The following is a 17,561-nucleotide window of genomic DNA, read 5'->3' on the forward strand; positions in this document are numbered from 1 at the left end:
AATCAAATCTTAACAATAATTTCACCATGCAGGAAAGATTGGTTTTGGTTTTGTGGGGTTTAACGTCCCAAAGCGACTAAGGCTATGAGAGACGCCGTAGTGAAGGGCTCCGGAAATTTCGACCACCTGGGGTTCTTTAACGTGCACTGACATCGCACAGTACACGGGCCTCTAGAATTTCTCCTCCAAAGAAATTCTAGCCGCCGCGGCCGGGATCGAACCCGCGTCTTTTGGGTCAGCAGCCGAGCACCATAGCCACTGAGCCACCGCGGCGGCCATTGCAGGAAAAAGCTTTACAGCTTATTGCCAATGCATCCTACACTGAACATAGTGACCCTCTCTCAGAGATATAGGTTAAGAAAAATTTGAGATGTTTGCACTTATCGACTCATGCGCGAATTCTATTTTGGCATAAAGAAACATAATTGTGTGTTTCTTGACATCGCTATTTTAAGTTTAAACGTACCCGCTTTCAGTACACGCCGCTCTGAAAAGTGGGATGTTAAAACACACAGGATAACTTACAGTAAATAAATGCTTGAGAACAATTTACCACGCCTATTAAATTTCCTTAATGAAAGCGGCACCAACATCGAAAATATGAGCCCCTCCAAATTTAAAACTTTCTCGAGTTCATGTACTTTTGACCGATTGTGTAGTGTGTTGTAGCAGTTCTTTTCCATCTTACCTCCTAAGTATGTCTGGATGACTGTTTTTACGCGACAGGTGACCTGTGCATGTTGTGTTTCGTGTGTTATGCTTCTCCGCGCTGCCACGTGTAAACGTGTAAAGTGGGTCGAGGGCCTCTCAAGCTGCACTTTTGCAGCTTTTATCTCGGCCTCCTCCTTTATGTAAAATGGAAATCAATAAACGAAAAAATAGCTTAGTGGAATGCAAAGTGGAACTGGCGCGCGCTCACTCACCAGAGTATATAAGTACGCGGCTCTGCCGACCCACGAGTACACGAGAGAAGTCGGTGGCATGATGGCGCAGTTTTCACGCTCGTGGTCTCCGAAGGCGTAGTGACCACGGGCGATGAACATATCCGGGTTGTACCGGTCCCTGAACACATAAAGGGGATTTCATTCAATAACACTGGCCTTCAACTGAAGAAGTGCAAACATTTCGGAAACTCTCGATATGCAAGAAATGGGCACTAGTTACAGCACGGCTTCCGACACCAAAAAAAAAAAAAACACCGCTGATCATGAAAAAATAGTTAACTTCGCTAAACAGTACGCCGCATTCAGAAAGCTTGAAACATACCTGTGGTTGTTTTCGCTGGTTACAACTTCCATAATATACTGACACGAAGGAATTCATACGAGAACATATGATAAGCGAACGTCCACACCAATGTTTCGGTTTTAGAGCTACGGAAAGCCCTCGGTTCTTTTCAGAGCCGTCGGCTCAGGTTACGGTGGCGCGTTGTATGATGTAATCAGAATGCATCGAAGTTAATACAGCTATGAAAGAATGAGAGACCCAGTATTAGAGATGCCAGTGCTAGCGTTCTGTCTAATATCACTGATTAATCGTTTAATAAGGATGGCGGTGAATAACGGCAGTGTATGACTCGGCGCGAGTCGGTATTCTATCTCCTTTCTTTTCGCACCGAAATAAAAGCCGAAACCGGGCATCAGTTCGTGGAAGGAACACCAGCGTTGGTGCTTGTTACTTGTTCAGGACTCACTAGGCTACGAAAGATATTCTTAAACAGTCATTGCAAACTCGGCGTACTACCCGTACATGCTCCACAAGTCCTCTCTTGCGAAGCACAGTACAGTTATGCTCAACAGCTGCAAGCATTGCCAAGAACATTTTAGAGCATATTTACAATATCTTACATGGACTTGCCAATCTTTCTCTCGAGGGAGACAAAGTTCAGCAGGTACCACGTGACGACACGGCCACCTCAGCACATTAGATACGGTCATGCACAGCAGCACAACATGCAATATAGCGGCATACGGTAGTGTGAGTGTACTGCTTCGAGCAGAGTAGGAGAGGTGGACGGACTTACGACGCGCAGCTATGAAGGCTATGAATCGACCGACTAGAATTTGCTTCTGCACCTATACAACACCCAATGTCAGTTAGTTCCCCAACAGCGGCTGGGCGCCAGCTCTCTCTCGTACTAAAAATTTTATTTATGCTTTCAGCTTTGAGAACTGGTGCAAGCTGCGCCAGACTCCGCAGTTTCAGACACGGCGTCCCGTACTACATTTGTTAGGCGGTCGGCTTGGCCGCTCGACATTAACTGTCTGCGACAACTACTCCTGTATACTTTTGTAAAGAATGCTATATAAAGCGATCTCCAATTCAAAGTCTTCGCTGAAGCACTCTGCCCAGTTACCGACAACCGACGACCCTCTAGACTTTACTTCATGCAAATAAAATTTTCATACTATAAAGCACGCATTGTAGCCTTGTAAAAGAAAAAAAAACAAACGTGTTAAAGCCCTCCGTCATGTCTTCCTAGCTGTAATGTCTTCCTAGCCAGTTAATTTTTTTGGTCCTCACTCACTCAGGACAAGAACTGCGAAGCATGATCAATAAGCTAAAGAGGCAGAGCAGAACGGTGAGGCTAAAAATTAACATGCAGAAAACCAAAACCAAAGTGATGTTCAACAGCCTAGCAACGGAACAGCAGTTCGCAATTGGTAGCGAGGTGCTGGAAGTAGTAAGAGAATATGTCTACTTAGGGCAAGTAGTGACCGCAGATCCGGATCATGAGAGGGAAATAACTAGAAGAATAAGAAGGGGGTGGAGCGCATATGGCCGGTTCTCTCAGATCATGAATGGCAGTTTACCAATATCCCTCAAGAGAAAAGTGCACAACAGCTGTATCTTACCAGTACTCAGCTATGGGGCAGAAACGTGGAGGCTAACAAAGAGGGTTCAGCTTGAGTTAAGGACAACGCAGCGAGCTATGGAAAGGAAATTAATAGGTGTAACGTTAAGAGATCGGAAGAGGGCGGAGTGGGTGAGGGAGCAAACGCGGGTTAATGACTGACTAGTCGAAATGAAGAGGAAGTGGGCTTGGGCAGAGCATGTAATGCGAAGGCAAGATAACCGTTGGTCCTTAAGGGTAACGGAGTGGACTCCAAAAGAAGGCAAGCGTAGCAGGGGGCGGCAGAAAGTTAGGTGGGCGGATGAGATTAAGAAGTTTGCGGGGATACAGTGGCCGCAACTGGCAAAGGACATGGTTAATTGGAGGGACATGGGAGAGGCCTTTGACCTGCAGTGGGTGTAGTCAGGCTGATGATGATGATGATGACGATGAACGTCACACTGGCTCTTGTGAACTCATCCCTCGCTGATGCCGAATTGACAAACTACGCAAACAGCGAACGCGACGGCGTCACACCAGCGCTACATGTCATACATGTCAGCACAGTTCGAGGCCGCTTGTGAGTAACGGGGCGCCGTCTCGTCACATCCGCGATGCAGTTGTGCGGTCTGAGGAATTGTCAGACGGAAAGCGAGAAGAGAGCATCGCCCAACACTTTGCCCCGACAGATGACCTAATGACGTCATAGTGCGTCACGACCACCGCCACCCGCACCCACCAGACAGATCGGAGCGCGTGTAGTCAAGTTTCCTTCTTTGGAAGAATGTGTCGATAATGGCAGTGGCGTCTATACTCCGTTTCATACATAGCAGGCAACGCTGCGGAGGTTGCTGAAGTAGTGCGTCCGCGAAACCATATTACTCCGCCACGTATCATTCGTTCTTCTCGAAACTCCGGTCATTGTTTGGACGAATACAAAGAGCGGTATAAAAAGATGTGGTAGCATTGAAAATCACGGTCGAAGCGGTGAGGCACTCAGTGTTCGGGCTCTGTGGCTATAATTTTCACGGAGAGTGAACTACTTTTTGGGCGCGGATTTAGTAAAGCGATTCGCCCTACGAATCGCGTATAATACCGCCACGTGTACTTTTCGCTTCTCGAAATCTCGACGAGTCGCAGGACGAAAATGTGACAAGGGGTTGTGTTCGCATTGATTGTATGACGAACTACTTTTTGCGTACGGACTTAGCCTGCGCGAACAGAAGCCTTAGCTGTGGCAGCGTTGCCTGCTATGTATGAAACGGAGTATCGTTGCTTTTGCTCTTGTCGAAGCTAGAGACCATGAAAAGCGGGGAAGAAACTGGAACTTGTTCAACAGCATTTTACTGAAGAAAGGTATCAGTGCCCCCTCGTGGAAGTTCATTTGTATTCTGGAAAGAAAATTTACCGCATTGCTTCCCGCAAGTTCCTTCTCCAAGCCGCGCTGTACACTGCAATGCCGAGAACGACGTAGGCGGCCTTCCCCATCTTTTTCGCCCTCTCCGCTTGAGCACCTAACACCTGCGAAGAAAAATACAAGCTGCTCAATGCCAAGCAACGGCTTAAGGCAAGAAGGTTTTAAAAAAAAACTGCATATGCTTTCGAACCCAAACAATGAATGCACCTGATCGAGTCTAGTGTATAAACAGACATTCATTGCTAAGTGTAACTGATTATCGACATCAGAATCTCCGTGTGTTTTTATCTTCGGAACAAAGTTGGTGTATGCATGATAAATATATTTCTGGGAAAGCTCGGGAACAACTCTGATTTTTGTGTTTTAACACCGTAATTGCTTCGAGACTGACGATTTGTTTTCACAACATACATTACTCTGTGCCAGAGTACGTTTTACGGCGTGGGAACCGTGGACACATGTTGATGAGGTTTATTAGGAGCAATACAAAACATTCCTTCCGCGTCAAACGGGTATCCGGATTGGAGCCTCTTGAAGTGAATACAAGAAAGTTATGGTTAATATTTCTTCATTACAGTTAACGCAATATACTATGCATTCGAAGAAAAAGTATGGTTTTCAGCCACAGTAATGATCCCAAGGCACTCATGATGGCCATAAAGTACGCAAATACAGTAGTTCGTATAACGTGCATACCATGCACAGTCTTCAGTCTTCTTAGCATTACTGACAACTAACTGCTTCCATTTTCTTTCCAGTGGTTTTCTTTTTCATTTTTTTCATTATCTTTAACTCTACACCGCTGCCCTCGCACTGTGATGCTACACATTTGGGGGTTGGGAAGCAAATAAAAAAATATTCTTTCCAAACTTGTGCTGGATCACTGGCTATGGCATCTGGTTGCCCATCCATGTTCGCGGGATCGAATCCGGGTAGCGACCGCCATATTTTCAAGAAAGCAAAATGCGAAAGAAAAAACGTGCTCTATGCGATTTCTGTACGCCAAAACACCCTAGATGGCCGAAATAAATTTCGAGCCCAGAAACGTCCCTCATAGCTTCTGAGTTGTTTCTGTACGTTAAACTCCACACACTCCTTGGTGTCAGCGTTCCTCTACTAGGTCACTACAGAGGCGCTGTTATTTGAAAACACTGAAAAAATATTTATATAGCTGCGGCTCAACTACTGCTGAACCTGTTTAGTCAGTGCCAATGCATGCAGGCCACATCTAGATCTTTCTCACCACCCCACATATCCATAAACGCGATTCAGGCGTCCACTGACCCAGGTAGCCAGTTATGCGCACTTCCTTTCCTTAAAAAAATCGGAGTGTAAAACGTTCTCAATGCCAATGGACACAGTGAACGTCAAAGGCCTATGGCTTCAGTGCCGCGTTTTTGCCACAACGTTGTCAATGCTAATGCAAGTAGCGCACATATGTCACTTCGCCACGTAGCTTAAAGCACCACTGAGGTGTCCAGCCTGGCTTCTTTGAGTCTCTCCGACTCACTTTCCATATCTGCCGACGACGAATCCCACCGAGCCGCCCCTCATATATACACGATGCAACGCCAGCTCCTCCTCTGTTTGCCACGCGGCTTCACCGGCTCCTCCTGACGTCATGCCAGATGGCGCGGCGAACGGCGCTGCCAGCTGCGGCGGTTGCTAGGCAACGGCTCGGCTCGCGGTGTGGCCACCGGCCACAATGAAACGGCGAGAATACGGCCAATGTAGCTCTCGCTACAAAATTAAAGAATAAATATGTGTCCTATAAGAAGAACCACGACTCACCTTCAGACAATCGAAAAGAGATGGTAAATCTTGCACTAAAAATTTGAACACCGGAACGTCGATGACTCCCATGTGAAAGATGCCCCTGCTCCAGAAGACTTCCCGCAAAACCTGGTTTGTCCCTTGTAGGTCATCTTTCACGGCATTGCGGTACCTTTTTTCATAAAAGAGAGGGCAAGAACAAATGCGTGCGCTATGTATTTTACGTTTGATGCCACTCACTTCTACGCTAGCCTGAAATCGTATCAAAAAGCAACCACAATGAGCTACAGTATATTTCCTGGGCACGCATTCCCACATACACACTATATACTGCAAACAAAAATCAACACGAAAATAATACTGTACCAAACATAAAAGTTTCAAGTGGACTCAAAGAAGGTACTTTTTGCGTAGCCCTGAACGTTGTACACAGATAAATTGATTTCCTTTTAGCTGCCCAGCTAAGAAAAATAGAAATCTTCCTTATGACAACACCCTCCAGTTGGTGTTGGCAAAAATTTCCTCACCAAAATTTAGCGCATGTCATTCCCAAGCTGACAGTACAGAACGGATGCATTTCCACGAGACTTATAGGTTATTTTTTACTCAAATATGTTTCATGGGGGTCATGTGTGTCATATAGTGTACGTGTCCTGACACTTTTGCCTAAGCGAAAGTCGAGGCGCTATGAAATGCGATATAATCATTCTTTTCGTGATACAAGCAAATACACATTAGCGCCCATATGAGCCCAACCACACGGCTACGAAACAGAAACCTACACATTGCACGTTAAAGAACCCCAGGTGGCCGAAATTCCCGGAGCCCTCCACTACGGCGTCTCTCATAGCCTTAGTCACTTTGGGACGTTAAGCCCCATAAACCAAACCAAACCAACTAAAATTGGTACATTGGTTTTTGAAGAAAGGGAATTAATTGCGCAGTAGCTGTCTCACATATCTCGGCGGATACCTGAACAACGCCGTAAGGGAAGGGAGGAAGGTGGGAGTGAAAGAAGAGAGAAAGAGGTGCCGTAGTGGAGGTCTCCGGAATAATTTCGTACACCTTATTCCGGAGACCTCCACTACGGCACCTCTTTCTCTCTTCCTTCTTTCACTCCTACCTTCCTTCCTTCCCTAACGGCGCGGTTCAGGTGTCCGCCCTTCTTTATTTTCGACGAAAAACTGCTCAGAAACAACGACGGACGAATGTAAAATAATGACTAGGACAAGCGCAGCCCTGTCTCCATCTTAAGTCGAGCGTCATTCCTCTGGAGCTGTTTTCGGGCGAAAATTAACTATAACCATAGCTGTGCCGCCGCGGTGGCTCAGTGGTTATGGTGCTCGGCTGCTGACCCAAAAGACGCGGGTTCGATCCCGGCCGTGGCGGCTAGAATTTCTTTGGAGGAGAAATTCTAGAGGCCCGTGTACTGTGCGATGTCAGTGCACGTTAAAGAACCCCAGGTGGTCGAAATTTCCGGAGCCCTTCACTACGGCGTCTCTCATAGCCTCAGTCGCTTTTGGACGTTAAACCCCATAAACCAAACCAAACCATAACCATAGCTATAACTACATCGTCCAGTTACCCCCTACGACAGCCGGCAACACCGAATCGACTGCACAGTGCTTACGTGCAAACCTGCCAGCATTCACTAAATGCATCATACACTACGTGGGAATCTGAGAGGCCACGAAGTATGAGCATTCGATTACTGATGACTCCATAGTTATGTGTGACAAGCAATGTTTCTCTCTTTTCTAACCCAGTTTTTACCGTGCGTGTAATATTGGAAAGTCATTCAAAACTGCAGTGGAGAAATAATCATAAAACTCGCGTTTTTGAGCAAAATTGTGCTTCCCTTATTTTTATTTCAGACGAAAACATCCCCTTGACAATGGGGCTCGAAATTGTTTTGCCAGTTTTTCAAATGTTAAGTGTATGATAACTCAAGCCCATCTAATGAAAAAAAATGGTTTTTCAGAAAATGAATTGACGCAGTAACTGTCTCACTTATCTCGGTGGACCCCTGAACCGTGCCATAAGGGAAGGGATAGAGGAGGGAGTGAAAGAAGAGAGAAAGAGGTACCGTAGTGGAGGTCTCCGGAACAATTTCGACCTCCTGGGGATCTTTAACGTGCGCTGATATCACAGCACACAGGAGCCTTTTGCGTTTCGCCTCCATCGAAACGCGGCCGCCGCGGTCGGGTTCGAACCCGGGTACTCTGGCTCAATAGATTAGCGTCTTAAACACTGAGCCACCGCGACGGGTAAAGCAAAATTAGCTAAATAGGTTGGTTGGTTGGTTTGGTTTATTGGGGTTTAACGTCCCAAAGCAACTCAGGCTATGAGAGACGCCGTGGTGAAGGGCTCCGGAATATTAATTCCTGCGTCTCCATCTGTTGGCTGCATGCCGCATAATGCGCAGTGCATAGGATGTTATGCACTTTCCAAAATACGCAGGAAAGTTACAGTCATCTCCATTGAAATGGGTGTTTTTCTATATGGGTAGGACTGTAAGGAATCCTAAGAAGTGCTTAAAATTCTTTACTGTGTGTTGAACTGCACGGAAAAAAACAACAACAGTATTTTTTACCACCATATTTATGCTTACTCCCACCTTTCTGAAGGTTCTTTAAAACCAGATGACCCGGCTTTGACCGTTAGTAGTAGAAAAGAAAACACATGCACTAGAAGAGCAGCAGCTTTCTACAGGGCCGAATCTCCATTGATGGCTGTTGCGCCAGCAATTTCATTTTCTGATACACTGGACAAATTTTCTGTACCTGGGTCTGAAATGAATAGCTTTATGGGGTGAGTGCTACGTCCTTCAGACCGGATCATGTTCACTTAGTACAATACACTTGTATGTTTATTACCTTACATTTTCTCAAAAATCCCGGATTTTTTTATACTTGCACATATTTTCCAGCAATCACATCATAAAGGCTTCCTGTCTGCTTAAAATGGGTGACTCCATTTTACAGAACATGTATGAAGCATTTGCCACTCAGATATCAGCAACTTTATTTAACCGGTATATGATATAAAATCTCTTCACACAATATATTCTTTTTTTTTTCAAACATCTTACAAAAGAACTTGTATCTTTTTAGGACTTTGACATGGCTTCTGGGAAACATGATTATGTGAAACAACACGTACCATTCGTACATAAAAAAACCTCATAAATTATTACTCTCCTGTTGCTGTACTAATATTCTGAGGAACTTCAAAGAATTAATAATATAAACGTTCCGCGTGGCTCACAGGGAGGCGAATCCCACGCCGAACTCTGTCCGGGCATAGCTCGCCACGGCGGCAAGGAAGGCCTTCATGTTCGGTTCGAATGCCTTGGGGTCGGTGAACGTGTTCTTGCCGTCAGCGTAGGCAGAGTCGAAGAAGATGAAGTCGCACAGGTTGTCGGCAGGAAACACGGTGCTCTCGTTCGTGGCTTGGCCGAAGGTGCAGAAAAGGGTCTCGTGTTCCAGCGGTTTGTCTGGGAAGAGAGGTAACAGAATCCCATCAGCTTAGCCCAGAGTGAATGTTTCACAACAGCAAACAGTCTATGTTGGTCAAATGTTTTAGGGGAATCCCCCAAGGTGGAGTAGATTTGTAATAAGGGAGTAGTGACTCTTTGGCATCCACCCGAGCGCAGCCATACGGCTACAAAGGAAAGCTATACAGCTTTCTCAGGAAGTTCGTAGTAAAGAAAAATTCGTCCTGGTCCGGGGTTCGAACCCGGGACCACCGCTTCACCGGAGCAGTCGCTCTACCAACTGAGTTAACCGGGACGGCAAGCTTATGGTAGGGCAAGTGCCAGTTGATCAATAACTCGAGTTATTGATCAATTCGCTCTCGCCCGGTTAGCTCAGTTGGTAGAGCGACTGCTCCGGTGAAGCGGTGGTGCCGGGTTCGAACCCCGGACAAGGACGAATTTTTCTTTAACTACGAAGTTTCTGAGAAAGCTGTATAGCTTTCCTTTGTAGCCGGATGGCTGCGCTCGGGTGGATGCCAATGAGTAATTACTCCCTCTTAGCAAACAGTCTAGTAGGGGTTTTTGGAGACCTCGTTCATTGACGCAAAATGCATTTAAGGGTTTGGTCTGTGAATTTCAATCCCATCATTATCTAACCGTGCAATTTTTGTCATTAGTTGCAGTGCCATTTCTTTGACGCGGCATTCAATATGACGCAGTAGTAATAGAATGTGGTGGACTTTTATATTCCTGTCCTCTGCTTTTTTACTCCTCTCATGCTAGCGCACTGCATCCAAAGCAGCTTGATCCTGGCTTCAGTGCTCTCCTCCTCTCCACCTTCCATCGATCTCCTCTCCTTGCTCGTGTCCGCGGCGAGCCCACCTAAGGGCAAATGCTTTCTGCTGCAGGTTCAGCAGGGCATGCGAACTTGTTTCACATGCTACGAGGACAGAATTTGGTTGTCCCATCACGCTTTGGCACTATGAGGGCGAGCTCCAAAGGACTTCCTTATCTCAGACTAGCAAGCAAATGGTTTGGTTTGGTTTGGTTTGGTTTATGGGGTTTAACGTCCCAAAGCGACTAAGGCTATGAGAGACGCCGTAGTGAAGGGCTCCGGAAATTTCGACCACCTGGGGTTCTTTAACGTGCACTGACATCGCACAGTACACGGGCCTCTAGAATTTCTCCTCCAAAGAAATTCTAGCCGCCGCGGCCGGGATCGAACCCGCGTCTTTCGGGTCAGCAGCCGAGCACCATAGCCACTGAGCCACCGCGGCGGCAGCAAGCAAATGGATGCCGGTAAACACATAGGAATAACTGCTTCCGAAACAACTGCACTACTTCTCGTTGATATGCCACAACAATTACAGGCTCTTCAAGTCGCTTGCTGTGATCAGATGTATAGACTATGCGGACCATTGCGCTACCTTCTTCAAAAACTCCCTTGCAGTACAGCAGATGCGGCAGAGTTCCAGAGCGAGCTTTTTAGTCAAGCATCGCAACGGAACGAAGTTGCGACGCGAATAGCACGAGACTCGCTTAGCAGGCAACTTTACAAATATTTTTTCGTCGCGCGAACTCTTTTTCTGCTTTCAGCATGCAATAAGAGCCTCCGTGATGCTGTAATTGTGGCCTCTCGTGTCGCTTCGCAATCAGCCCTTTATGTAGGTCACCTTAACTTTCTAAGTGGCACTCATCAACCATGCGTCATGTCAGCCACTGTCAGCGGGTCGTCTATTAAACACATTTTCACGTGATAACGACATCCTTACCTGTACATGACCCCAAGAACCTCTTAGCAGCCGACGCTTAAAAACATGCGACATTACATTACGAAAACTTTGTTCCCTTTTACAAACAACGTGATTACCCGAAGTAATACGCGGAAGGCACTTACGTGTGGTGGTTGTGGTGGTCGTCGTCGTGGTGGTCGTTGTTGTTGTGGTAGTGGTAGTGGTCGTTGTAGTAGTAGTGGTAGTGGAAGTGGTAGTGGTAGTGGAAGTGGTAGTAGAAGCGGTAGTAGTGGTGGTCTCTGGAGTAGTATCTTCATGCACCTCAGGAACAACATCTGAGACAGTGGCGTCGGGCACAACCGGCGGGTGGGTCTCCGGTATCACCGTCACTGGTTCACTGGTGCCAGCCTCCGCGGGGACGTTGTTCTCTGAGCAGAACATGCGTCACAGCGGAACCGTTCAGCAGAAAACCTCTGCCATGAGCAGACGACCCGGCATGGGCATGGTTAAAAGCTCAGTGATTCGTCGCTTTCATATCATGAATTGTGCAGTAGACAAATATGCAGTCGGAACAAATTGCGAAAAGCAGAACTCTGAATTCCGTAGGTGACCAGCAGAACGCAGCGTTCAATGGAGTGAAAGAAGCAATGGTGAAAAGGGTTGTTTTGTAGGCCAGTTGGTTACACATATTTCAAGAAATACTTCGGCGCGGCAGACAAGGACAAAACGTAGAAAACACACCACAGAGGGCCGCATTGGCGCTCTGTGGTGTGTTTTCTACGTTTTGTCCTTGTCTGCCGCGCCGAAGCATTTCTTGAATTAAGCAACGCTTTATTTGCTTCTCGGAAGGAAGTGGCAGGTAAAATTCTGGATACTTCCTGTTTCCAGTATGTGTGCCAGTTCCAAGGTCTACTACCCGTGCCATGACAGTGGTTTTTGACCACACATGGCACAATCTCTTCAGCACAGACTATTCCACTTGCATGTTTTCTATATAGAGAGCACACCTGAGTAGAATGAACGCTCCAGGAATCATGTGACACCACTGTGTTAGATCTCAAGAACCCCACTTCACGGTTTAGCCAGGCCTTGTGTCATCGGACAAGACCTTAACGTTGCACTATTACGCTACGAAGTACGGTGGCCTCGGTTTCTTATGCGATTGCTTAGGATGGCCATGGAGGCGGAGAATGTCCGGCGCCTGCATTTGTTTCCAGCCTCCACCTGCCAACTGTTTCAGGAGGCAGGTGGCGTTAAGTTTCCCTCTGGACAAACCACCAGCCCCTGCTGGCAGGTTGAGAGAGGGAAATCCCCTGGTCTGTTTGTAGGGCAGAGGAGGAAGACGATGTCTAAGAATGATTCAGCGAAAATTTATAACTCAGAATGAGTCAGAAAAAAAATCAATAGAAGAGATGAGTACGAATAGAAACAGAATAAAAATAGAAGCAGAATTGAAATATATGGGTGAGAGAATGAAAATTGTTGTCGCATTACCTCTGGGTCGAGCCAATTTATCACCCCTAAATTTGTTTGCTCAGGATTCCAAGTGGGACAAGAGCGATAACAACGCTCAAACCCTCTAGCATCACTTAACCTTCAAGGAGACAATTATAAGGGGCTAAGGGGCTCACGGCTACAAAAAAAAACTAGTACAAAACTAATAATTCTCCTAAGCTTCCCCCAGTTTCAGCGACTGCTCGCTCTCTTCATTAACCGTGATCTTCAACCGGGCTGAAATAGATCACTTAAACATCAGCCGCACTTTACCACTTTTCGTCAGTCATTCTTTAAGGCAGCCAAATTTTTCTGCAATTAAAGCTTATGCTAAACATCTTGTAGCTATGAGAATTTGTGTTTTGCCTTTTGATGCGCGAGCGTTTTGAATGTGGACTTCGGACGTGACGTCATGTAAGATCAAATAGAGTTTCAGCTGTACGAGGTAGTTGAAAGTATGACAGAATTAAAAGTGTTTGCTCAGGGTACCGTGTGATAAATAGCACGTATTCCAAGAACTGCTGCATTTTAATCGGTCCATGAAGATATATTTTAGTCTTGACATAAAGTCCCTGTTTCTTTCAATAATGATTTCTTTCCCCATACAGTCTCGCTGAATTCGTGCCTTACCTGAACTCACCCCTGCATTTATTTGGGGAAAAAAGACTTTCGAGGTGAATTAGCGCAACAACTTTGGGCTAAGCAAATGTGGAATTTATGTTAAAGCACGAATTTGCATGTTAACACTCAATAGAAGCCTCTTCGTAAAGAAATGATCGCTTCACAGTTAGCTTAAACCATTTACAAGAATGCGGCCGACATTGACCACAGTATATTTTGAAGGAGCAGTCCAAACTGAAGAACCAGTCGTTTAGTGTGCAACGCAAAGAAGACTAACCTCGCATTCTGTCAGCGCGCAGAACTGATCGCAGCGCTTAATCGTCGGCGACAAAGAACTGCTTCAGAAAAGTAAGCTGACCGTAGGGTAGATTCGGGGAGTCGTTTCCTGCACATCTCATTTCGATTGGCTTCTTCACGGCACTAAAGGAACGACAGAATGTTATAAGGAAAGAGAATCTGCGCTGATGCCACTAAATGCCGTGCTTGTTCATCGCAGTTCTTACCGCAGTAAAACTGGTTGTTATATTAATTACTATTAGCAGCACGTGTGCAGTCATCATGTGTATTTAAAGTAGAGTCGGTAGCAAGTAGTGATAGAACGTTATCGGCGTATACTTCGGGTCTGATAACATCTTAGCGGAAATCGCGAAGCTGGAAATAACCGAATCTTGTCACCGTACCCGTCATAGTGAAATGTGGAACGTGCCCACACCACGAACAAACTACTGCAACGAATCTTTGTCATACACGCTCCCCTCTTTGCAAAATCGGTTGGAGCAAGAGTCGTTCAATCATTGTTCTAACCCAAATTCTAAGATTGAATTATTTATATCGTCTTTACCTATGTGAAGTGTGTAGCATGTTTTTAGCATTTCGTAATTAACATTTTTTGGTGACAACAATCTTATGTCTATTCGCACACATTTTCGAAATTTGCTGTGTGACGAGTGACTGCTCAAGGGTTGCTAATACTTGTGTGTTCCTTTATTTTTTCTTCTTGACCTGTCAAACACTTGTACCACAACGGTATCTCTATGACTGCCCATTTGTAAGGGGGCAGGACCCGCGCCAAGCCGTTGTCACGATTTTTTGTCCTGTCTCCTCCTTTGAAAAAGGAAATAAAAGGAATTGAGTTGAATTGTCTTTCTGCCTATTAGTCCGTGCTTCCCTCTGCGTGCGCTTTCATGAAGCGCCAAGAACTATCCTGCCGCTTGTCCCCTCAGGTTGGTCAGAACAATAAAAACAAACAAGGTAAGAATAGTTCAAAGCACGTATACAGCGCGCGAAATATCACGCCGAAGGATACTTACTTATGTTTATTATCACCAACACTGCCGCCCCGAGTGTAATGAGGGCCAGAGCGAGGGCAATTATGAACGTGCGCCTCTTGTCCGTTTCTGGGCTGCGCTCGGAAGAATAAAGCACAATCATACGTAACGTTACGTTACGTTACGTTACGTTACGTTACGTTACGTTACGTTGAATACAAAACCTCATGTTCACGCGCTACGAATCGAACTAAATCGCCTGTCTATTCAATATGGCTGTCCGAAATAGAAGTGACATCAAAAGAGAGAAATTGCGAAGGCAAGCAATTTAAAAATATCGTATAGCCCCGCTACACACATTGCCTGGTTGTAGAACACCTGAGCTGTATTAGGCCACAGAACAAAACAGTGCTGAGTACGGTCTGGGTGCAGTGTCTGTCATTTCATTAGAGTCTGGAAGATTGCCTATGTGTCCACGGACCCAAATGTGTGTGCATTCATTGCAAAGATGGCTAGGTACAGATTTTGGAAGGGCGTCTTATTTTGCCCCGCGGAGTTAAGTTTTCAATTTCTTTAAATTTTAATTTTGTGCCTCTTCAGCTGGCCTTGTCACATTTGCCTAGTGCGATGCCAGGGCGGTCCAAATAATTCTGAACTAATTGTGTTTTGATGCCTGTGTTATAAAGAAAGAATGCGATTATTTGCAAATTTGTAGAGCGTTTTACCTCACTCTCTACTAATTCTATAAAACTTGTTGTTGTGCTAGTTGCTGACACATACTTGTATAAAAAGGTAGCGCAAAAAAAGACGAACAAAGGTGGAAGGCACGACAAACATGAAACGCGTTCGTGTTAATTGTGTCTTCTTCCTGTATTCGTCTCTTTTTTTGCGCTAACTTTTTATTCTACTAACTCTAAGCGTCTTTACTCGATTCTATAAGATAACAAGTCTTTAGCTGTCACACGTTAACTGTGTGAAATGGCCACACATTACTCAGGAATAACTGTGCCAGCTTACCAGGATTTGCTGGACTATATCAAAACTCTCCGATCTCAATTATAGTTGGGAACTACACACAGCATCGCGGGAGCTAAGTGGGTATTTGGTCGAAAATGGGCAAAGTATTAGCAGCCTACTTTGGCCGTATTACTCCAGCGCTTTCAAGAAAATTTCCGGTGGGCTGCTTACATCCGACTGACATGTCTCAAGTTAGTGCGTAATCAAATGGGACCCCGAGGGTCCCGTTTGGGCAAGATTTCACAAGATGGCAAATAAACAATTTCAGTTTCAACTTTATCAGAAGCTAGACTTCTCTCAATGTACCCACACAGGCCCCCTATGGGCTTGCCCCCGTAGAACTCGCATATATCTCATATATGTATTGAACCGTGTAGCCGAGATCAAAGGCAAACGTTCGTCCTCATACGTTGTCCTCATCTGTGCACAGTAAGACCGATGGGAGAAGCTTGGTGGGCTGACCACGCTGAGCAATGCGGGCTCAGTGTGGGCAGCCCCACATGGCTGCCCAGACAGGACCAAAATAAAACTGATCAGGGTGATCTGTGGGCACACCATAAGGGCCCAAGATGAGCCCATTTCGCGCAACCGCCTTTGGTCTACATTGGCTACTCACATCATAGGCACAAGGGACCGCTATTTTCTACGTGGGTGCAACGTGAAAAAGATTAAACCAACATCTGCGTGACAGAACGCTCCCAGGAAGGGATCTGAAAGCTGGTTTGGGGAGGGTAGCGGGGTGGGTAGGATTAATTAAGAAGCGCCACTTTTCCACAGTATTTCAACCCTGCTGTAATCCACGGCAATGTATGCTTTCCATTGCGCTGGAAGCTTACGGCCAAGTTTTTGGAAGCAAAAAAAAATTAGAGGTATACTTACTCCGTCTTCAGCTCCACTGAAAAACAAAAGATCTTGCTATGAGGCCGTCACTGACAGCAATGGCAGAGATATATATAGACCAAATGAACAGCCTGCCTTCGTCGTTTTCATTTCGACGTGTACGCTCCCTTCTAGTGCGAATAGCCTGGGGTATGATAGCTTGCAGTAGGGTAATCATGCACACGATAGGCCAGCGTTTAATAGCCTGTCGTAAGATAGGCTTGCGTATGAGATCTTGGCATACGAGAACCAGCACATGCCAGTCTTGAATGCGCTGTATGGCATCATATCATATAGCCGAGCGTGAGGAACTCCGAAATGGAGGAAACTCCCAAGCTCTTACACTTGGATGACTGAGGAGGTTATCTCTTTACCTACTCTTTAGCTTACCGTTCTTGACTTCGGCGGTTTTGGTGTCGGTTGTGGTCGTCTTGGTGCCGGTACCAGTGCTTGTTGTGTCAGCCATCTTCCTTTTTCTCCTCGCCTCCGCAGGGTGGCTGTTGGATCGCCAAGTGCCGTGAAGCACAAGGCGGTGCTGCAAACTTTGAAGCGGCTGCAAGCGATGCGGTCAGCACAAAGACCAAAATTATTATGATTAGCAGCTCTCTATAATGATGCTAGCAGCAGTATTTAACAGTTGCTATGACAATTTTCGTTATCGCCGGTGTGTTCTGCGTGGTTCTTGTGATTTTCGCATGCGATCCACCTGTTCTACGTGACTAACATGAAACGCTATTCGCACTGCACAATTGGGATGGTCAGAACTCATACGGACTACGTATGACGTCATTCACATGATGTGTAAAGCATATGAAAACCATGCGATACATACGCAGAAAGCGTGGGAAGTTCGGCATATTTTCATAACATACGAGCTGCATGCTTACTCCGTAATTTAGTATGCGCGCCTTATATGTAGGAGTTCATTCAGGTACAACGAAGCTGCGAAACGTTTGGTTAGGAAAAAAAAATGACTGAGGCTTAGCTAAGGTTAAGCCTAGTCAGATGCGAAGCATATTGATGGCTAGGCTTGGTAATACATGGCTTTCCT

General features: G+C 45.9%; 1 protein-coding gene across 1 annotated transcript in view; it reads right to left on the bottom strand.

The window, feature by feature from the left end:
* The window catches only part of LOC149348308 (uncharacterized), a 22,595-nt gene extending 5,619 nt beyond the window's left edge, over positions 1 to 16,976 (bottom strand). The window contains exons 1-8 of the mRNA XM_089541725.1: positions 16,901 to 16,976; positions 16,511 to 16,526; positions 14,657 to 14,748; positions 11,396 to 11,659; positions 9,291 to 9,519; positions 6,042 to 6,195; positions 4,242 to 4,354; positions 924 to 1,062 (exon numbers count right to left, since the gene is read on the bottom strand). Coding sequence (XP_089397851.1) covers positions 924 to 1,062; positions 4,242 to 4,354; positions 6,042 to 6,195; positions 9,291 to 9,519; positions 11,396 to 11,659; positions 14,657 to 14,748; positions 16,511 to 16,526; positions 16,901 to 16,976 — 1,083 coding nt within the window. The remainder of the gene's footprint in view (positions 1 to 923; positions 1,063 to 4,241; positions 4,355 to 6,041; positions 6,196 to 9,290; positions 9,520 to 11,395; positions 11,660 to 14,656; positions 14,749 to 16,510; positions 16,527 to 16,900) is intronic.
* Between the last annotated feature and the right edge of the window lie 585 nt (positions 16,977 to 17,561).

Source organism: Amblyomma mixtum, chromosome 4, assembly GCF_055824585.1.
Source record: "Amblyomma mixtum isolate Tamu chromosome 4, ASM5582458v1, whole genome shotgun sequence".
Taxonomy (NCBI): domain Eukaryota; kingdom Metazoa; phylum Arthropoda; class Arachnida; order Ixodida; family Ixodidae; genus Amblyomma; species Amblyomma mixtum.